Source organism: Pogona vitticeps, chromosome 1 (assembly GCF_051106095.1).
Source record: "Pogona vitticeps strain Pit_001003342236 chromosome 1, PviZW2.1, whole genome shotgun sequence".
Classification (NCBI taxonomy): Eukaryota; Metazoa; Chordata; class Lepidosauria; order Squamata; family Agamidae; genus Pogona; species Pogona vitticeps.
Genome location: NC_135783.1, coordinates 208,842,106 through 208,864,988, shown reverse-complemented (window position 1 = coordinate 208,864,988; position 22,883 = coordinate 208,842,106). Strand labels below are relative to the sequence as shown.

The window sequence follows — 22,883 nt, the reverse complement described above, 5'->3', positions numbered from 1 at the left end:
TTTCCTCAAATAGATATAGAACCAATCTTAAAAAGGGATTTGTTAACATACAATCTTTCTAGAAAAGGCACTTATTCCACCTTGAAACAGGAGATTTGGGATGTCACCTTTCCTACTGGTAGCTGGGGGGTGGGTGTGGCTGGGAGGAATTTATACACTTTCCCTGACATTATGCATGCATACATGCATGTGGGTGTAGGTGCTCAGTTTGGAATCATGCTTCTACTCTAATATGTGTTTGTGTGAATTTCATATGACCCTCCCATGCACTGAAACAACATGTGAAGAGGATTGTGAAGCTCCACATGTTAGCCTTATTTCCTGCTGCCCTCCGTGCTTTGTGTTAGGCCGCCACAGGGAGGGTCTTTACATGTATACTGATTTATGTGTGTAGAGCAGGGGTTTCAATCTGTGGCCCTCCAGATATTCTTGGACTTCAACTCCCAGAAATCCTGGCCAGCAGAGGTGGTGCTAAAGGCTTCTGGGAGCTGTAGGCTAAGAACATCTGGAGGGCCACAGTTTGAGACCCCTGGTGTAGAGCTTCTCCATATAAATCTGGCCAAGTTTCTATCTTCTCTGATAGAGAAGAACATCATGCACATATATCAGGATATGTGCGGAACCCCACTAGAGGCTGGACCAATACATGGAAGGTAGAAAAGCATGGCTACTGCAGGGGTAGTACTCTAGACCAGTGGTTCTCAAAGTGGGGTCCCCAGATGTTTCCAGAAACCTTCACTACTTGCTGAGCTGGACAAGATCTCTGGGAGTAGCAGTGTTTAAGAACATCTGGGGACCCAAGTTTGAGAACCACTGATCTAGACCTTATACTTTGCCTCACTTCTTTCAATATATTACAAGGGTCATTCAACGTACCTAAGAGGAAACTATATCACAGGATTGTGCTATGCTGATATATTAGCTTTGGAAGCTCTACATCTTATGGAGAGGGGACAATGTGCGTTTATGGAGAGGCATCTTTTCCTCAGCTTGCATTCTTAAGTCACAAAATTCTCACAAATGGCTAGTTGGAATAAAGGGTCTTTGAGGGAGAAGGGGGAAAGCGCTTAGTGGAGATGGGCTCTCAGTACAGCTGGCAGTGCGGTCTCTATTCTCCTGTCTTTCCATTTGCTTCAGTGAGATGGAGGTAAGCTGGGTGGCTCACCCTAAGCCCCTTTCAGAACACTGGATGAAATGAGGGCTTATCCAGTAATCTAATAGGCCCCTCTGCTGAGCCATTCTTCTAGTGCAGTGGTTCCCAGCCTTGTTCTTGGACTGCAATTCCCTGAAATCCTGGCTAGCACAGCTGGTGGTGAAGGCTTCTGGGAATTGCAGTCCAAGAACACCTGGGTTACCCAAGGCTGGGAACCACTGCTCTAGTGGAATGGATGTTTCCATAGCAGAACAGGAGTAGTGGACCACCATTCATGCTTCGAACACATTTTCCCTTCCTCTTCCCAGCTGAACAAGCAATGGATGCAGCAGACAGCAGAGTGCTGATATCTCTCTGGTTTTGGCATAAAGTGAGTTTAGGATTGCAGTTCTGTCAGGCTGCAGTCCTATACACATTTGCCTCCCACAAAAACCAATGTGGTTTCCTTTAACTACACAATACGGTATTTTTCTTTGTTTAAAAGTACAATTTACATTTGCATTAAAAAGACAGATTTCCAATTTCATTGATTTTCATCCACTTGAAGTATTGTCTCTCGTAATAACTGCTACTGTGTCAGCAACAACCTCTTTCCAGACTTGATGAAATCTCACAGGGCTTACCGAGAATGGCGACAACCATGTCGTTCTTGAGGATTTCGATGGAGCCCCGCGAAAGGAAGTAAAGGGCAGTCAGAACGTCGCCACAGTGGACCAGTGTGTCCCCAGGAGGTGCATGGGTCGTCTTAAACTTCATAGCCAAAGCCCGGAGACAGCCTTTACTGGCCCCCTGGAAAGCTTTGCAGTTTTGAAGTAAGGTTTGGTTGAGGTGGAGACAGATATCAGCTTGTAAACATTCTGGAAACCCCTTTAGGACCTAATGAAGACAAGGCGAGAGTTTAATCCAACTAACCTGCCAAGTTGCTTACAATTTTGGATGTCTCCTTCTGGGCACTCAGATTAAGAAAAAAAAATCCCACCAATTAACAACTCCGGTAGCTAGTCCAGGGCGATCTGCATAGAATTTGTAACAGACTGGGATCAATATATTATCAGAAGATTGAATTGCAAACAATGGAATAAGTAAAAAGATTCTACACGAATATTGGCTCCTATGGGGCTACCCTATGTTGAAATATTATCTAGTGTACTCCTATTAAATATTTTGCAATCAGATATGCACTTGCATAGTACACTAATAAGTAGAATATTACAGTATTACCCCCCTATCTGTGGGATCAGTAGCTATTGATTCATTTATCCACTGTGTGAAAATACTAAAAAAACCCTCAAAAATATGTATTGTGTGTGAAAATACTAAAAAACCCTCAGAAATATACAGTGGTAACTCGACTTACGAACATCTCTACCTACGAACATTTCAAGTTACGAACGGCTTCATTTACAAAATTTTGCTTCGACTTGTGAACTGAGCTTTGACTTATGAATAATAAAAAAACTTTCCTGCCCTTTTTTTGACCTAAGTTCATCTGAGGTCAAAAGAAGAAAAAAAAATTCTGTCCCTAGTGGTAGAGTATGGATTAACCGGCTTTGCATTAGTTCCTATGGCAACTAATGCCTCTACTTGCAAACAGCACCTCGGCATGAGAACGAAAAACAGCCAGAATGGATTAAATGGTTTTCAATGCATTTGTATGGGAAATTTTGCCTTGACTTATGAACGTTTTGCTGTACAAACGCCGTTCCAGTATGGATTAAGTTCGTAAGTCGAGGTACCACATATTTATTTACCTTTTTATCAGAACTGGCCAATAGATGGAGCAAGACCATGTAATATACTGTATAGCGTTCAATACTTCCACATTTTTCAGGATTCCCTTGCCACTGGCTACTCATGGGAGCTGCGGTTCAAAGTATCTGGATGGGGAAAATTTGCATTGAATGGATGCTTTTAGTTTAAATGAAAAATTGATATGGTAATCTGCCCTTTTCTCTTTCTTTCTTTTTGGTAAGCGGCAGGCAGGACAAATGGCATTGCTGGAGGAAATGTGAAAGAGTTATCTTAAAGGGCCACAGGTTTTGGCTGGCCACGATCCCACCTAGGATGACATTTGATTTGAAGGCATCAGGAAATAGTGAGAGGTCATATTTCTGAGAGCTGAGCTACCGTTTCAGGCATCTCCCTGGCAGTGACAGTTTGTTGTCAGGACTACAGCATGCAGGGAGGCAGAGTTTAACCAATTCCTATCTTGCCTTTGCCTTGACAATAAGTCTTCCTCCAAAACTACTAATTGCATTGAGAGGAAATTACTTGCTGATAATCAGAGCAGTATTTTCTTCCAACATAAGAGGAACAATTTTGCTAGGTCTGCTCAGGAGAGGGCCAATTACTGCCCCAAGCTGCTGGGGCCGATCAGTCCTGCCAATCTGCTTTGCTGTACTCTGCCCACATCACAGCACGATCAACTGAATCTTCAGCCATTTAGAACAAGAACCGTCAGAGTCCCATTGGCCTTTATGTAAGAGCTGTATAACTTACTATAGCTTACTGGGACTGATTTTGATGAACTGCCAGAGCGTGACTCAGTCACACACCTGGTCATGTACCTGACTGTGCAACTGAGATGCATCCCAGCTTGCTGCCAATTAGCTGCAATTAGCCATAGCAAATTGCTCAAAGCTGACACAGATCCCAGCATTTAGCATCTCAAGTATAAATGGCCTTCTCGAAGGTTTTCACTGCCAAGATCTGATGGTTGTTGTGGGTTGGGTTCTGAAGGTTGTTCTTCCTAACATTTTGCCAGTCTCTGTGGCCGGCATCTTCAGAGGACAGGAGTCAGAGCACAGGCAGAGTTCCTACTCCAGTCCTCTGAAGATGCCGGCCACAGAGACTGGCAAAATGTTAGGAAGAACAACCTTCAGAACACAGCCAAAGAGCCCGAAAAACCCACAACAACCATAAATGGCCTTGTCTGCACAGCTACGTGTATTTCATTAGCTGGTGCTGAAAGTTATTTGTTGCACAGCTAAATCCATGTTCTCTTAGATTTTCAGACAAAGGCTGTTCACAGTTCAACTAGTAGGCGGCTGTTATTATTGACACCTGCCATTTATAGCACAGCCACTGTGGTCTTACGTGTAGTATGGGACATACAGTGGACCCTCGACTTACAGACGGCTCGACTTACAGACTTTTCGAGTTACAGACTTCTCTGGCAGCAAAATTTAGATTCGACTTGCAGCCGGAGAATCGACTTACAGACTAGAAAAAAACCAAAATGGAACAAAAATAGAATAAAAACTGCCAGTTATGGGATTAATCGGTTTTCAGTGCATTGTAGGCCAATGGAGATTCGACCTACAGACTTTTCGACTTGCAGCCACCATTCCAATACAGATTAATTCTGTAAGTAGAGGGTCCACTGTATAAGAAATTGTTTTCAGTAATTTCCATCCAGTACTTGGAAGTGCCAGGTTACAAGTTACAACGTTTTTTGCAATTTCTTACTTTTTAAAAGTACCATGACAAGTGGCAACATGTTCTCTTTCTGGTGTAATGGGCATAATTTACTCATTAAGGATGTTCCTGGAGGAGTTATTTGGGGAGACTTTTGCCCATGTTTGCATTTGTATAAGTATCAGGTTTTAAAAATTATTAACATTAATTGAAAGTTACTCATTAATAGTGAGTACTGTAAATGAACTAGTCCGTCAATAACAGGCAATGGTAACAAGGCACTTTTCAAAGGAAAAGAGTAAGAAGTAATGAATTACTTTTAAAAAGCTATTTCCCAAGCTCTGTTTCAGCCTATGATGCTGTAACTCTGCTTTTTTTGTCTTCTTCATACTGTACACACCTCATACAATTGGCACTTACATTATCTCTGTGTTATGCTAACAAGACAAGTTATCCTGCATAGGAGTAGAAAATATCTGAAGACAGGAACTTCCTTTTGAGAATATGAAATAAATTGGATTTTTACTGACTGGGTCTGCCTACCCACTACTTTTAAAATGTGTGCTACATTCATATTTACAACATGAATTCTAAACACGCTGTTTAAAATAGATGATGGCCACACAACTTAAACATTTAATCCTTTCAGCAGAAATTTGTTTCATGTTGCCCAATAAAGGTCCGTGGAAACACTTCAAAGTTTGATCCAAAAAATATTAACCCAATTCCTCCACTTTTAACAAAATAGTAAAAACCAAACAATGAGTGTTATGTTTGACATGAGACTCTCACTGCACTAAAGCCAAGCAATGATTGAAGAAATGACCTGAAATAAGTGTTTGGTACGTTTCTATGATGTGGAAGGAAACAACAGAACTTGTGCTGTGAAAAAACAGAGAACATTATTATAACAGACATTTATACGAAAAAAAGAACCAGCCAAGAACTCGGGAACAGAAATGGTCAGATTTCCAAAAAATAGTAAAAGCTAGAGACACAAATCTTTGCATGGAGACAACCGAGATCTCATCTAACTGAACAGGCTACATCTCAACTGGCTCTGCTGCTTGGGGGAATTAGAATCCAGAACTGGGAAAGAAGGATGTAAGAAGATCAGTGTTGTGTTTATGATGGGAAACATCACAGCAGAGGAGGAAGAAGACGGAGTGTGGAGTGGTGGTGGGACCATATCAGTTTCTAACTCTGATATAAACTGAATGAAAATCAGAGTGGAAAAAAAGAAAAGAGAGGAGTGTGAAAGCATGATGGGGGGTGGGTGGGAAAAGAGAGAGCATTGTGGAGAGGAAGGGAGTCATCGGTTTTTCCACCAGGGTGAAAACAGGTAGACTTGCTAATAATCAATATAACAACTTTAGAGGCTTGCCTTGTTTTAAAGCAAAATACCTAGCAGGTATACCTGGTTTGTACGTCCATTATTTGTAACATTGTTCATTGTGCTGAACTTGTGAGATGGCCCAAAGTATAAATGTCCCCGAAGAGTACCAAAATGTAAAACCAGAGGAACAGTAAGGACAATGATATTCCTCTCCACTGTGTCTTCAAGTTTTTTTTTTTTTTTTGCATTATGCATTTTCCGATGAGTCTTGCCTTCTCAGGACCTGCCTGAAGTACAACAGCCTCAGGGAGCGGCTACATTAGTGGCAGGAAGCGAGGTAATGTGGGCCTCTTAGGAATGGTTGAGCTTCTTTAGAACGATCTAATGAAGCCTGACGGTTCACATGGAAATCGCTCCTGCCAATATTGTGAAGCTGCTTAAACTGCCCGCAGTTGAGTCCACTGTGGGGGCTTTGGCTGCAGGCACTTTCTCAATCAGCATTTTAACAGAAGGCAGAGAGAAGTTTTATTGATTTATTTATATCAGTTATATATATATAACTGATGGAGCATATCAGCAATAGTCCATTACACAGTAAAAAGACCCAAAACCCCAAAACCTCCCCTGGCCCTCTGCTGAGGAGCAAAGGAAGTGATAAATTTGCCAGTATCCTAAAGTGGCTCGTGTATTAAACCACTTCATGATATTTGCAAATTCATACTAGAAGGCTTGCTTTCGATTGGATCCAGAAAGACATGCACTGGAACTAATCCAAACCAAGGTGATCCTACTTCCACAAAAAAATAAAAATAAAAATAAAATACAAAAACCAACCCCCCCCCCCAAAAAAACTCCCCAAAACAGAAGCCCCTGGGGTTTTGTTTGTTTGGCTCAGAAAGGTATGGATAAGACTACTCTGAGGGTAGACTGGTTCTCTCCAACAAAATTGTCATTTGATCACTGTTTCTAAGAGTGAACCACCCCATTCCTAAAGCAGACCAAACAGTGGGCTAAACACCCATGTGCTCAGTATCTTAATTTCATCATTTTTGCTTCCAGATCAAGTTTTGGCTTGATTTGATCTAGGGCCCACATTCATTGTTCAAGCAGTCCAAGGTATCTGCAAACCTCTCTTCCAGCACCATATTGCATAGCTGTACAAAGGAATACAATATTGTGGATTATCTTGCCCTTGGTCTCTGGTGACATGTTCTTACACTTGATTATCTTTTCTAGTTTCTCGTCTTCATTGTTGCCCTTCTGAGCCTCAGCCCTTTTCTAATTTCTTTGCTGCAGTCTTGTTTTAGATTGATGACTGAACTGACGTATACAACATCTTTAAAAACTTCGGTTTTTAAAATTGTGCAGTTCTTCTGTAGTCATGATCTTTGTCTTAAAGTTCAACTGCAGTCCTACTTTTGCACTTTCGTCTTCCATTTTCATCAGAAATTATTTCAAGTTATTGAATATGTCTGTTAGTAATATGCTGTCATCTGTGCATTTTAGATTATTGATGTTTCTTCCACCAATTTTCACTCCTCCTTGTCTGAATTCAGTCCAACTTTCCACATGATGTGTACAGTACTTTGAATTACATGGATATCGTTACTTACGTGCACACAAGTGGCTCAGTTTTATGCTTGTTTACTGGAAAATACTATACATTCCCATGGAACTCACTTCTTCATAAGCCTGCTTAGGACTGGTTCTCCAAAAGGTTGCCATTTTGGCTCCCAGAGTCAGCCACATGCACGAGTTACAGATACTGTGGAGTGATTTCCTACTGTTATCTCCTTTTCTACAACATCTGAATTCCATTCATATACTGTTATGAAAATGCTGAAACATGACAAATATTTAAAATATCTATATACAAGTAGGATTAAGTGGTCCTTCTACATTGAGTGGGTCTTCTGCACTAATCATGTCTCTCTTTAAAGGGCAAGATTATTATCATAGACATACTGTATACTGAATAGGCCATTTAACTGACTGAAAACAAGTCAGACTACGTCATGTTCCTGAGAATCTGTACAGAGCTAGATTGAACAGTGGCTATGACTCATAGTGTAGCCTGGAAATTGTAGTCCAGAAAACTCTCCGCATCACTGTCCACACATGGCAAGCATTTTAAAAAAAACACCACACAATATTGTATCATGCCAGGACTACTGCTGGACAGTATGCGGAGCTGGAGCGCTGGGAGATCATACAGATGACACAGAGGAGCCAGCCAGGGAAGGCAGAAACCATGCAGCAAGGCTGGGGAACCTTCGGAGTTTCAAATGTTTTGGACTACATCTCCTTACAGTAGTGGCAACAAGAGCTTCTGGAAGTTGAAACCCCAAACATCTGGACTTTGAAGGCTTATCCCGAAGTGGACAGTCTGAACACAGAGTCCATGTTTGAGTTTGTTTATTTATAAGTACAGGAGACTGGAAGGGAAGAGCAAGTAGCATGCAAGAAGGATGGGCTTATTAATTCTGGGTGTCAAAACGATGCCAGCTACTGACCCCTCCTCCCTGGTGCTCTGAAAGTGCTGGAGGCATGATAGAACATGTGGATAGATCATTCTCTTCCTTGGATGTTCCTAACTACCAAAGCTTGATCTCAACCTTCTGTAACATAGCAACCTCCAGATGTCTTACATACTAATTCCCATCATCCTTGACTGTTGGCTACGCCAGAAGGCTGAGGAAGGTCCCAAGTATCCGGGGCACATAAGGACAGAGACAAGTTAAAACATGCTGTTTAAGATACATTGCTAAGAACAGTGGCATGCACATAAACATCCCATGTACGTAAAGGCAACTGGTTAAGGAGAAACCAGGCTTCTTCCTGTGCTACCTCTGAAGATGCAAGCACAGTGTTGAAAATTATTTTGTCACAGAGGATACTTTTCAACCAAGTTTTTTTTTAAATGGCAATGCTAAGAACAAGCATATTTTATCTAGGCTAATGGCCTAGATGTTGTCTACTTCTCTCATCTCTTCTGCCCACCCTGTGAAACTGTCTAATATTAGATATGCTTAGTCATTAAGAAAGGTTTACTATTTTATATTGCCTGTGGATACATTTTGGGGAAAAAATGCCTCAGGCATTACTGAGAGGTTTCTAAATATATGCTTAAGGAATACAAGGATTTCATATTCATTCTAAAATACTGTCAGTTTTTACATAATGAAGGTATTTTAGAAACCGTAACTGTGTGTGCCTATAATGAGTGCAGAACATTAAGATTTCTTTGGTTTCTCAGAGCTTTTCTGATCCAGAGGTCTGCTGTAGATGAAAATTTAATGACTGGAATTTGATCACAACCATTGCCTGCTTACTCGCACCCTGCCCAAGTGATCCATTTCCTGTCCACATCTCGTTCATGCCCCGTTCGTTTAATCGTTTAGTCGTGTCCGACTCTTCGTGATCCCATGGACCAAAGCACGCCAGGCCGTCCTATCTTCCACTGCCTCCCAGAGTTGTGTCAAATTCATGTTGGTTGCTTCGCAGACACTGTCCAGCCATCTCATCCTTGGTCGCCCCCTTCTCCTCTTGCCGTCACACTTTCCCAACATCAAGGTTTATTCCAAGGAGTCTTTTCTTCTCATGAGATGGCCAAAGTACTGGAGCCTCAGCTTCAAGATCTGTCCTTCCAGTGAGCACTCAGGGTTGATTTCCTTTAGAATTGATAGGTTTGTTCTCCTTGCAGTCCAGGGGATTCTCAAGAGCTTCCTCCAGCACCACAATTCAAAGGCATCCATTCTTCGGCGGTCTGCTTTCTTTATGGTCCAGCTCTCACTTCCATACATCACGACAGGAAAAACCATAGCTTTGGCTATTCGGACTTTTGTTGGCAATGTGATGTCTCTGCTTTTTAAGATGCTTTCAAGATTTGTCATCGCTTTCCTCCCAAGAAGCAGGCGTCTTTTAATTTCGTGGCTGCTGTCCCCATCTGCAGTGATCATGGAGCCTAGGAAAATAAAATCTGTCACTGCCTCCATGTCTTCCCCTTCTATTTCCCAGGAGGTGATGGGACCAGTGGCCATGATCGTAGTTTTTTTGATGTTGAGTTTCAGACCGTTTTTTGCACTCTCCTCTTTCACCCTCATTACAAGGTTCTTTAATTCCTCCTCACTTTCTGCCATCAGAGTGGTATCATCTGCATATCGGAGGTTGTTGATATTTCTTCCAGCAATCTTAATTCCGGCTTGGGATTCCTCCAGTCCAGCCTTCCGCATGATGTATTCTGCATATAAGTTAAATAAGCTGGGGGACAATATACAGCCTTGTCGTACTCCTTTCCCAATTTTGAACCAATCAGTTGTTCCATATCCAGTTCTAACTGTTGCTTCCTGTCCCGCATACAGGTTTCTCAGGAGATAGATAAGGTGGTCAGGCACTCCCATTTCTTTAAGAACTTGCCATAGTTTGCTGTGGTCCACACAGTCAAAGGCTTTTGCATAGTCAATGAAGCAGAAGTAGATATTTTTCTGGAACTCTCTGGCTTTCTCCATAATCCAGCGCAGGTTAGCAATTTGGTCTCTAGTTCCTCTGCCTCTTCGGAATCCAGCTTGTACTTCTGGGAGTTCTCGGTCCACATACTGCTGAAGCCTACCTTGTAGGATTTTGAGCATAACCTTGCTAGCGTGGGAAATGAGTGCAATTGTACGGTAGTTGGAGCATTCTTTGGCACTGCCTTTCTTTGGGATTGGGATGTAGACTGATCTTTTCCAATCCTCTGGCCACTGTTGTCTTTTCCAAACTTGCTGGCATATTGAATGTAGCACCTTAACAGCATCATCTTTCAAGATTTTAAATAGTTCAGCTGGAATGCCATCACCTCCACTGGCCTTGTTGTTAGCCAGGCTTTCTAAGGCCCACTTGACTTCACTCTCCAGGATGTCTGGCTCAGGGTCAGCAACTACATTGTCTGGGTTGTCCGGGATATCCAAATCTTTCTGATATAATTCCTCTGTGTATTCTTGCCACCTCTTCTTGACGTCTTCTGCTTCTGTTAGGTCCCTCCCATTTTTGTCCTTTATCATGTCCATATTTGTGCAAAATGTTCCTCTAATATCTCCAGTTTTCCTGAACAGATCTCTGGTCTTTCCTTTTCTGTTATTTTCCTCTATTTCTTTGCATTGTTCATTTAAGAAGGCCCTCTTGTCTCTCCTTGCTATTCTTTGGAAGTCTGCATTCAATGTTCTGTAACTTTCCCTATCTCCCTTGCATTTTGTTTCCCTTCTCCTCTCTGCTATTTCTAAGGCCTCGTTGGACAGCCACTTTGCTTTCTTGCATTTCCTTTTCTTTCGGACGGTTTTTGTTGCTGCCTCCTGGACAATGTTACGAGCCTCTATCCAAAGTTCTTCAGGCACTCTGTCCACCAAATCTAGTTCCTTAAATCTGTTCTTTATTTCCACTGTGTATTCATAAGGGATTTGGTTTAGATTATATCTGAGTGGCCCAGTGGTTTTTCCTACTCTCTTCAGTCTAAGCTTGAATTTTGTTATGAGAAGCTGATGATCAGAGCTGCAGTCAGCTCCAAGTCTTGTTTTTGCTGACTGTATAGAGCTTCTCCATCTTTGGCTGCAAAGAATATAATCAATCTGATTTTGATATTGCCCATCTGGTGATTTCCATGTATAGAGTCGCCTCTTGTGTTGTTGGAAAAGAGTGTTTGTGATGACCAGCTTATTCTCTTGACAAAACTCTATTAGCCTTTGTCCTGCTTCGCTCTGAACTCCAAAGCCAAACTTCCCTGTTGTTCCTTTTATTTCTTGGCTCCCTACTTTAGCATTCCAGTCCCCTAGAATGAGAACATCTTTCTTTGGTGTCAGTTCTAGAAGGTGTTGTAAATCTTCATAAAACTGTTCAATTTCAGTCTCCTCAGCAATGGTGGTTGGTGCATAAACTTGGATTATTGTGATGTTGAAAGGTCTGCCTTGGATTCGTATTGACATCATTCTGTCATTTTTGAGATTGTATCCCATTACAGCTTTTCCCACTCTTTTGTTGACTATGAAGGCTACTCCATTTCTTCTACGGGATTCTTGCCCACAATAGTAGATATGATAATCATCTGAGCTGAATTCGCCCATTCCTGTCCATTTTAGTTCACTGATGCCCAGGATGTTGATGTTTATTCTTGCCATCTCCTGTTTGACCACCTCCAGCTTCCCAAGGTTCATAGATCTTACATTCCAGGTTCCTATGCAGTATTTTTCTTTGCAACATTGGACTTTCCTTTCACTTCCAGGCACGTCCACAGCTGAGCGTCCTTTCGGCTTTGGCCCAACCACTTCATTAGCTCTGGAGCTACTTGTACTTGTCCTCCGCTCTTCCTCAGTAGCATGTTGGACGCCTTCCGACCTGAGGGGCCCATCTTCCAGCGTCATATCTTTTAGCCTTTTGTTTCTGATCATGGGGTGTTCTTGGCAAAGATACTGGAGTGGCATTGCCAGTTCCCACTCCATGTGGATTGCGTTTAGTCGGAACTCTCCACTATGTCCTGTCTGTCTTGGGTGTCCTTCATGCCCCAGAAAGGCCAAATCCAGTGGGTAGCAAAATATGCTTTTTACAAAGTTCGTATTGCTATGACTGCATACTTTCTACTCATTCAGGACCTGATAAGTGTGTCAGCTGTGTCTTTGTCCCTTTGAAGCAATTTTGGGAGGGAGGGAGGAAAGCAGTGGTGGGTGAGAAGAAAAGGTGGGGGGGAAGAGGGAGGGAAAGGAGGCGGCAAAGATAGGGGCAAAGTAGGCGCTTCTCCTCTGCCTTCGGTAGCAAGAGAGCATGGGCTCCTGACAGAGGGAGTGCACGTAGATGACATCTTTCACAAGAGGTTAAATGGAAGACGTCTTTTTAGGTGGGTTTGGTTAGAGGAAGGCACAACCTGTTTCTTGTACTCTTGTATAATTGTCTGGTTCCTTGTCATCACATGTACTTCAAGTCATGTCACTGCTGCTGTTTAATGCAACAGCCAGCAAGAATATTTAATTTCTTAAGCATTTAATAAAATGAGTTTCTTTTTCATTGCCTTGACTTTTAATGCTGGAGGTTATCTGAAGCCAAAGACACCTTGTGCTGGATTACAGTTTTAGAATGTCCTGCCTATTTTATTTTATTTATTTATGTATTTGATTTATATCCCGCCTATCTGGTCTACTCGACCACTCTAGGTGGCTTCCAGTATAGGATAAAACAATAAAACACAAGAACATTACATAATCATTTGATACAGTTATAATAAAACAGAGTGAGAATAAAATAAGAAGGAATAGAAAAGAAATCAGGTATTGACTGGAGGGAAAGCCTGGATGTACAACCATGTTTTTAATTGGGTTTTAAAGATTCCCAGTGTAGGGGCCGCACAAATCTCTGAAGGGAGGTTGTTCCAGAGGCGAGGAGCCACCGCCGAGAAGGCCTGGTTTCGTGTCTTTTCCTTCCAGGCCTCTCTCAGCGTCAGGCTCCTCAGCCTCTCCTCCTGACTCGTTATCCATATGGAAAGACGAATTCTGGTATGGAGTCTGAGAAGCAGAAAGAAGAATGTGACCCTTAAAAAGTTGATCCTCCACAACAATTGCTATGATGTACTTATACCAAGATAATAAACTTATTACCTTTGAGTAAGTTCTACTGGTTTAAACTGGGACATTAACAGTGTTTTTCAACCCAACCCATCCATGCATTTCTGGAACGATATCTCCTGTGTTCAATGGGGCTTACACCCAGATAAGGATCCACTGGATTGCAACCTTGGCTAGTATGTTTGAGTGTAGTGATGGTTTATTGTTTTGCTTACCTGTGAAATTCAGCATGATTGTCAGTTCTTCCTTTTAATACAGAATAAATCCTATGCTTCTCCATGTTATTACTAGCTAGTCACCTCAGCAATGCCATTCTGTTTCTAATATTTAGCAAGAAATATCACAACTAGGCAAAATTCGAATTGTTCAGTATCTCCAGTGTTTCCATGTTGCATTATTTCAATCACCCTAATCAGATGTCCCTCATTTGGGTTTCTCCATGTGGTCTTTGTTGAGGCCTCACTCACTGGATTTGATTTCAAACCTCACTATTTTTTCATCATTTTATTTTATTTTGTTTCCTGCTTCATTATGTGTTTCCACAACCTATCATTCTTTGCAACTAAAGTGGAAACTGGAAACTTGAGAAGAAATACATGTCTTATTCTTGTCCAGCTTTGATGGAAACTGATATAAACAAGATCCATGTGATGGAGCAGTTCACTTTTGGGTTAGTATATACTACTAAACCATTAGAATTGAAAGCTAACTGTTTAAACCATTATTCTTAAGCATCTGTTTTCTTTTGTCTTCCATAATCACCTACTGTGATCACCCACAGGTTACTTTTCCATGTCGCAGAATTTTGATTGCTAATCAAATGAGATAGAATTTACTAGCCACTTGCTTTGCCCACTAGAGACAGCCAAAAGAGAGACATGTTTAATTAATGCAAGGGACTTGAGTGTTGTAGCACAAATTTCTCTCATCTTTGGGATTATCCAAATCAGTTTGTTTTGTATTCGCGAAGACTTTCACGGCTGGGATCTAATGGTTGTTGTGGGTTTTTTTGGGCTCTTTGGCCATGTTCTGAAGGTTGTTCTTCCTAACATTTCACCAGCCTCTGTGGCCGGCACAGAATGCTGTCCTCTGAAGATGCCGGCCACAGAGACTGGCGAAACGTTAGGAAGAACAACCTTCAGAACACGGCCAAAGAGCCCGAAAGACCCACAACAACTATCAGTTTGCTTTGTTTGGCAATTGGTTTGAGGGATTTAATACTGGGATTCCTTTGAAATTTGAGCTTACAAATCCCAAAATACCGCTTCAGTTACCTTTCTGTGATGTTAATATGCTTTCAGCTGTAATTTATGGGCTATCTTTAGCATCTATTTTTGGCCTACAATATCAGCCATTACCGGGCAACTATATATTCCAGGGAATATATCATCGTTATAAGGGCTGTTTCAGAGCTAATGTGAATTAAGTAAACTTTGGCATTTGTTTGTAGAATTAAGCTTACACCTTTTTGTTTAAGACTGTTTAAAGTATTGTGCCTGGATGTATATGAGGGGGGAAAATGAGCCTACTGCTCTGGGCTTCGCTTTGCGCGCACAGACACGCACACACGCACGCATACACACACACACACACAGAGGCAAAATGACTGAAAAAATGGCATCGAGTCAGCATTTTAAAACGTAATTGATTGACCCATTTGTTCAGATCCTGTCCCGACTATATCGTTGTGTATAGGTGTTATGTAGCTTTTTCCTTTTGATGTAGGGGAATGCATGGAGGTACAAGCTAGGAAAGAAGGTGCATGCATGATCCAAAGAGCAAGCTCTGAACATCTAATCCTTCAGCAGGGAGTACCATGCAGCCCAGCGGGCACAGAACTGACTGGACAAGGAGAAAGAAAGAGAAGTACAGAACCAGAAATGAAGGGTGGGAAGGGGCACAGCCATTTTAATCTGGGGGCCTGGCAGAAGATTAGAAGGAGGCGTTTGAACTGTAATTTTTAAAATTAAAATTTAAAAAGTCATACTTTTACCAAAGCAACTGAGGAAGGTGGAAGATGAAATGTTCTGCTTCATTTGTTTGTCACCCGTATAATCTGGCTTCTATATCATAGAAGCCAGGATTCCAAGGAATGAGGAAGTTCTGAACCCACCTTTACTCCCTGCCTGCTGGTCCCTCCATATCCTCTACACCTCCCCTCTCCTTCTAGAGACAGTGCCTGTAGGGCCACTACAGAGTTGACTTATATACGACAGTGCTCTGTTTGAAGGGTATGAAGAGGCAAAACTTTTTTTTTTAAGTAGCATCGTATTACTGTTGGCTGGTAATATGCTATTATTGGTCTTTTTAAGGAAAAAGGTGGGGTAAAATATTTTAAATAAATAAATTAAATAACACAGCAAATCAACTTACTATCTGTTATTGTCAATGTACCTTCATCAACCCCTTTCCCTGTAACATGTTACGGTAACGTGATTGCTTGTAATATATTCTTTCCAAGCTCTGGATGGATGGATACAGTCCTCCAGTTTCACATTGTCTTCTCTAACTATGGTTCAGTCCAAGACCAATTTATGGAAATTAACAATAAGGTGAGAGAGAGATGAGGACTCTGGAATATTCAGTACCCAAAGAGCTGACTGAGTAGCTACACAGATGACTTGATCTATGCCATCCTTTTGTCCCTTTGTTTGGTGAAACAAGTCCTCTTTTGGGTGATGTGCGGATGGCCACCCTAACTGCATAGCTTCTAGCCTTGGTACTAGGCACACCTGCAGTTGAGCTGAGACTGGAAGAGCTAAGCAATGTGGGAAAGGAACAAGCCAAGGAGAGAGGAAAAGACAGGGGGGTCATGGCAGCTCCACAAGGTGACAATCCACCCAGGAGAGGGGGATGCTTGATTCCTGCTCTCTTCAGCAACTCTTCAACGACAGATGACAGCCCCATGTTTTAAGCACCTGTGGTTGCTGAGTACTGAATCTGGAAACTGTTGGTCACAGGAAGCAGTCTTTCCACAGTTTCACCCTTTCTAGGGCATACTGTATGGATAAAATTAAAATCTGCGTACATTTGGTGTCAGGATTTGGATCCCAATGGCAGCAGATCTCGAATCCAGTTGATCTAAACCTTGTACATAATATGTCAGTATCTCAGATTACCAACATATTACATGTTGAGGATGAACAACAAAACAAAGGGGGGGGGGAGTAGAAAGAAATGAACAAGTGAATTAGACCCTGAGAATATCTCACTACTAGAATGTAAGTTTTCTTTCATGTATTATTTATTTAAATAGAAATAGGTAAAAGTAAAGATTCCCCTTGACATTTAGTCCAGTTGTGTCTGACTCTAGGGGGTGGTGCTCATCCCTGTCTCCAAACCGTAGAGCCAGTGTTTGTCCATAGACAGTTTCCGTGGTCATGTAGTCAGCACAACTAGACACAGAACGCCGTTACCTTCCCACTGTGGTGGTACCTGTTTATCTACTTGCATTTTTACATGCCTTCAAACTGCTAGGTTGGCAGGAGCTGCGACAAGCAACAGGAGCTCACTCTGTCGCATGGATTTGATCTTACAACTTCTGGTCTTCCGACCTTGCAGCACACAACGCTTCTGCGGTTTAACCCGCAGTGCCACCATGTCCCTTTTAACTAGACATGGAAGGACTTTAACTTTTTCTTTAAAAAAAACCCCCATAAAACCATATCTTAAAGTTTTCCTCTCATGAAAGCAGTTGTGTTTATCTTGATTACTTTGTTTCTCCTTACATGAGAAATTACTCCTTTCTCCCTGTATATGAACACTCACCCATTAAAAAATAATTATAAGGAATGACTATAACTAAATAATGAATGCATTTGTTTTTCCCAGCAGGAAATCTTTTTTTTTTTTTTTTTTTTTGGCTTTGGACTTAAATATCTGATTGTGCAGAATTAAAACTAGCCAAAGACATCTTGTGCTCTTTAGTAACAATTCACTTGATTGTGTCAGCAGGTGACCTGCCTGCAAATCAGATGAGAGGGTTCTTATGATGAACCACCATGCAATGTCAAGCAACTTAAAAAGCACGTAGGTCTCCATCAAACAGGCACATGTTCCAGAACCTAGGGAAAAAAACTCTCAGTGCTCCTTCCTGTTAGCATGCAGATGATGTAGAAAATAAAAATAAAAATAAAAATAAAGCACCAATACAGATGAAAGCACAGATCAATAGGCATGACAACGTTTATCCACCAACAGTGTTTCTACAGAGCAGCTGACTATATGCGCAGGACCTTTTGGGGGCGTTCATGAGTGACTGGAGCCGTGGGGAGAAACCATGGTGAACAGACACGGTGCTTGCAGAAAAGCTTTTGGTTTAAATAATCTCAGTGCAGTTGCCCCTTTTTTCCTTTTTCCTTTTGCCCCATCTCTGATTTTGCCCGTTGATATTTATTTTGGCCCTATCATGTCATCATGCACAAAAATTTACAACTTAAAACAGAATGCATTAAAAATAAGTTTAAACTCAACAGAACACAGATACTCATTTGTTAAAAACATTGGAATTAAATTGTATATAAATACCTCCTGCTCTTACCAGTGGGTGGTGTTATTCCATGTATTAAGGAATGAAGCAGACAAGAAAGAGATAAATCTTTCATAAGTACAGCATACAAAAGACAGTTGGCATTTCAACCTAGAAGTAAGACATGTATCTATCTTCTACATGTATTTCCCTCTCTATTTTGGTGCTTATTTGTTTGGTTCGTGTTCTCCAACCTAATGGACTGAATTTCATGAAAGCATCAGAGATAAATTATTGCAAAATGATCCACTTAATTGTATGCACTGTTTTGTACTGAATTTAAAGTGTATATACTTCACATTATCTCATACTCATTGATTTGGATAGGGGAGTGTCTAGCTGACATCCCAGCATACCATGTTTCCCTGAAAATAAGACAGGGTCTTGTATTCATTTTTGCTCCAAAAAAACACATTGGGGCTTATTTTCAGGGGATGTTTTATTTTACAGTCATGTCATCTTCTTCTGGTGGCCGAACAATGCTGAACAATGGTGGAGGGTGGGGTTTCACTTAACTAGGGCTTATTTTGGCGGTAGGGCTTATATTATGAGCATCCTGAAAAATCATACAAGGACTTATTTTTAGCTTAGGTCTTATTTTCGGGGAAACAGGGTAGATAGCTATGGATATGAAATAACACCACATTCAATATTGCTAACGCATCAGATCTTGTTTCACTGAACAACATCCAGTTCTTTAGAGCTGCTGGCAAAAAGCAGAAATATTATACAACTAGATATCACACCATTTAGGCTGCAATCCAATACTCGTTTTTTTTCTAGCAATATACCCACTGAATGCAGTTGGGCTTACTTCTGAGAAGGTGGACAGGAAAGCGCTGCTCAAGAATGATGTCTAGGCCCTTTGTTAAGGCACTTCTGCCACTTAAAGTCTCCTGAACTAAGCAGATCAAGTCACACCACCTTAGGCAGTGTGCTGAGAGCTTTATCTGATATTATTGTAAGAGTTTTGATTGAAATTTATTCAAGCTGAGACACTTTGCCTGGGTTGTGAAAGCTTGAGCACCAGCGTCATTATTCTTGAGATCTGCCCTCTAAAATAGCACCTCTAAACATACCAGTCCCCATAGATGCAGAACTCAGTCAGGTCTGTTCCTGACAGAAGACTTTTCATAAGGGCCAGTCTTACTCGTCTGGGACGTTGGTCAACTGATGAATCCTAAGGACCATCCTGACTCTTGTGCTCCCTGGACCTACAAACTGACAGGGATCTAGCAGGGTTAGTGCTGATAGCACAATTCAAAACTGAGACTTCTACGACACCCTTATCTCCTTTTTTGTATTAATGCACTAGCAGTAATTCTGCCACTGTGGACTCAGTCATTAAATATGAAGGAAGAAATCCATCATCTTCCTGAGCTGAATAGCCTGTGGCTCAAATCCTCTTGCCCAGTTATGCTAACACAAACAGCACAACTTTAGGAAGGAGATTGCCTGAAGCTAATGTGAGGAGGGGAAGACAGTGGCACCGAGGCCCCTGTTGGTGGCCATCTCATCTTCTACCGGGACCCCCAGAATTTTAAACATATAGCTCTACAGTGGACCTGGGCAAAATCATGTTTAATTGTGATTACCCAGAATAACCTGGGACCCCAGGGAAAGGAGAAAAGCCAAGGATCAGACTAACAGCCCCTAGCGGAGAGAAAAAAAAATTCACCAGGGAAATGAAAAATCTACAGTGGACCCTCAACTTACAGATGGCTCGACTTACAGACTTTTCGAGTTACAGACTTCTCTGGCCGCAAAATTTAGATTCGACTTGCAGCCAGAGAATCGACGTACAGACCAGAAAAAAAACCAAAATGGAACAAAAATAGAATAAAAACTGCCAGTTATGGGATTCATTGATTTTCAATGCATTGTAGGTCAATGGAGATTCGACCTACAGACTTTTCGACTTGCAGCCACCGTTCCAGTACGGATTAATTCTGTAAGTAGAGGGTCCACTGTAAAAGGTACAGACGGGTCAGGGGAAGAGCCCAGGAAGGAAGAAGCAAAGGAAGGGATAGCAGGGGAATGGGGACAAATTAAGAGGGATAGTCTAGAAATTGCAGGAGAGAGAGAGAAAAGGAGGAGGAGAAAGAAACTTAGGGAGATGCAGTGGAAAGACTTGAGGAGAAAGCTTATTTCCTTGAGGCAGACAAGCTTTTTGGAGATTGGGAGTATGTATATAAAGAAGATCCCTGGATGGGGGAAACAGCATAATTACCAAACACTGAGGAATCCTTTGTAACAAGGAGAAAGAGAATCAAGGGAACAATGCCAGCAAGAGAAGGACCAAGCCTTCTCTGAATCCTGATGAACCCTGGCAGAACACAAGGGAAGGTGCGTGCCAGATTCCCAGGTCTATGGCACTAAGGTTAAGGGGAAAGGAGGACCCACTCTATTGCTTCTACAGCATAAGCTATCTCTGCTGTACCCACATGTGCCAGGCTTTCCCCCAAAAGAAAGCACACCACTGATAGGTGTAAGGACTGAGCTTGGAGGTTCAGAGGACAGGATTTTTTAAAAATTCTTAAGGCATGCACAAGGTCATCCCCAAACATTCTGCCTCCTGAGGGAAATGGTAAGACTGGGCCTCCTTTTCTCTCTGCCCCCACCCTTTCATCCACCAAAGCTGACCGGAGTGGCAGCTGAAATATATATATTCTCTTGGACACTGCCCTCTGTTGCACCTGAAGACAACGGCGTAGCTTATGGGGTACAGAACAAGACACATGGCACACACAGCTCTATGAATTCCATGTACCTTAATATCTGTTGCTGGAGGCAGCTGCCTCATTCTGCCTAAAGGGAAGGCCAGCCCTGAACATGTGGCAGGATGAGTTGATGGCCACCTACATGCTCATATAGTCCTTTCAAAACATAGCAAAAAGTCTACTGTTTTCCCTTTGGTGTGAAATTAACTCTGAACAGAATCAGGCTGCTCTGAACTGTTGTTCTGTGTTGTCAAGTCACAGTTGATTTATGATGACCCTAACAGGGTTTCAGAGGTCTGCAAGATGTTCGGGAAATGTTTGCCATTGCAACACCCCCAAGTATTTTCCATGTGTGGGCGGGGATTAGAACTCAGGCCTCCTAAGTTCCATTCTGACACTCTACCTGGTACATTTCACTGGCTTTGAACAAGTCAATTCCATCTCCTTTAAATTTCACAATACCAGGAGGAGCCATTAAAATTGCAGCTATGGAGTAGGAAAATCTAGCAAATAATAAGGTGCCCTCCTCCCACTTCACTGTATTTGTGCCAACAACTGGGTGCTAGGGCCACAACAGATGAAGGAGGGGAGCAGCTCCGTTTACTCTACAGGAATGATCACCTGGACATAACCTCAGCTCATGCACCTCCTATATAAGCTTCCGACAGTTAGTTCTACCGACAGATACACTTTCCATGAATAGCCTATTTACTAGAGAGCAAGGAAATGGCTGACACAAAGCACTATGTGAGACTGCCTTCCTGAAACTATCCTACAGAGTGTTTTTGTCTTCACCCTAACCTTGACCCAAGCTTTTGAGTCGTTGAATTCACAAATTTTTGCCAAACACTGGGAATTACTCTTTTATTTTTAGTTTTGAATTATTGATGCCGCTTGAATCCTGTTAAAAGAAGGGCACTGAGGACAAAGCCAAGGGAGTGAATACTACTGAAGATCCAGACGAGGATATTAAGGGCCACAATTTAGTGGTAGGGCACATGCTTCACAGGTCTGCTTTCTGATGTATCTAGGTAGGGCAGGGAACAAAACCTTGCCTGAAATCATGAAGGCTTTCTGCTAGTCCAGGGTGAGGAAGCAGTTCCCTGTGCTCTTAGCCTTGGTATGGATGCCTCCACTAGTTTTATTATCTTCACTGGGAACACCATACATACTCTACTGGCTTGATTTTAGACTTGTGTGTGTGAGATTCCATGGGTTCTATACGCTCAGCGTCTGAAGCAGAGCACAGAAAAGATACTTGTAAAACTACATCTCCCAGGATCTACCTAGCTGATCAATTGACTTTTCCGAGCTTGCTCTAAAATTATAAAAGCTAGTGCCAAGAATCTTGAATTTAGGCTGTATTTGGACAGAGAACTGGCGTTTCTGAGGGAAAGATTGCCTTTCAATTCTTACTACTATGAATACAGTATTGTCTTTAGAAATAACCTCCCATTTTCCTGCCAATGCCATGCCAGTACAAGATGGTTTAAATTCCCAAGCCCTTTTCCTTAGGAGGCTGAGCTGAGGCTGAAGACCAGGTTTTCCTGCATGGACATTTTGCTGAGGAGTTTGTTTTTGCTGGGATTTCTTTTGTTCCCACCACTACCACCGCATGGCCTAAGAGGTGGGGTTTTCCCTCCTTAAATGAGGGTGTGCCAGAAATCCTCAAATTCTCTGACTCTATCTCTAACCCTAATATGGTAAATAGGAAAGCCAATTAGCATTGCATACACCTAGGAGGCAGGAAAGTTTTAAGGGTCGGAGCATACTTCCGCACTATTAGAGAGCAGACCGGGTAGGTGGGGCTTATCAGCCATGGAAGGCAGCCCATTTAAGAAAAGGAAAACTCCAATTTCAAACCTCCACTGTCTTGTGGCTATATCCACTCATGGAAAAGGCTTCAGGAGTTAACCTAGAGGCAAAATCCGGAGCTGGAGTCCCGAAGGCAGTTCGTGTCGTTCTGCCAATTCCTGCGACGTTGCTGGAACCAGTTGTATTGGCTCTTGCATTTCCATTGGACCATTTCAGCAACGTGGAGAGGGGGGATTTGCTGCTTGGGTAACAGCCTATCCTCCATACTACTTTACCCAGGCTTCATGCTCTGGAGAGGACACTTCTCGATACAGAGCATGTTACCATGGTCTCT

General features: G+C 42.1%; 1 protein-coding gene across 6 annotated transcripts in view; it reads right to left on the bottom strand.

Moving 5' to 3' along the window:
* Positions 1-22,883, bottom strand: part of KCNH7 (potassium voltage-gated channel subfamily H member 7) — a 376,531-nt gene that overhangs the window by 32,534 nt on the left and 321,114 nt on the right. For all 6 annotated transcript variants that reach the window (XM_072982177.2, XM_072982182.2, XM_072982194.2 and 3 more), the window contains one exon: positions 1,777-2,029. In XM_072982177.2, the coding sequence (XP_072838278.2) occupies positions 1,777-2,029 (253 nt within the window). The remainder of the gene's footprint in view (positions 1-1,776; positions 2,030-22,883) is intronic.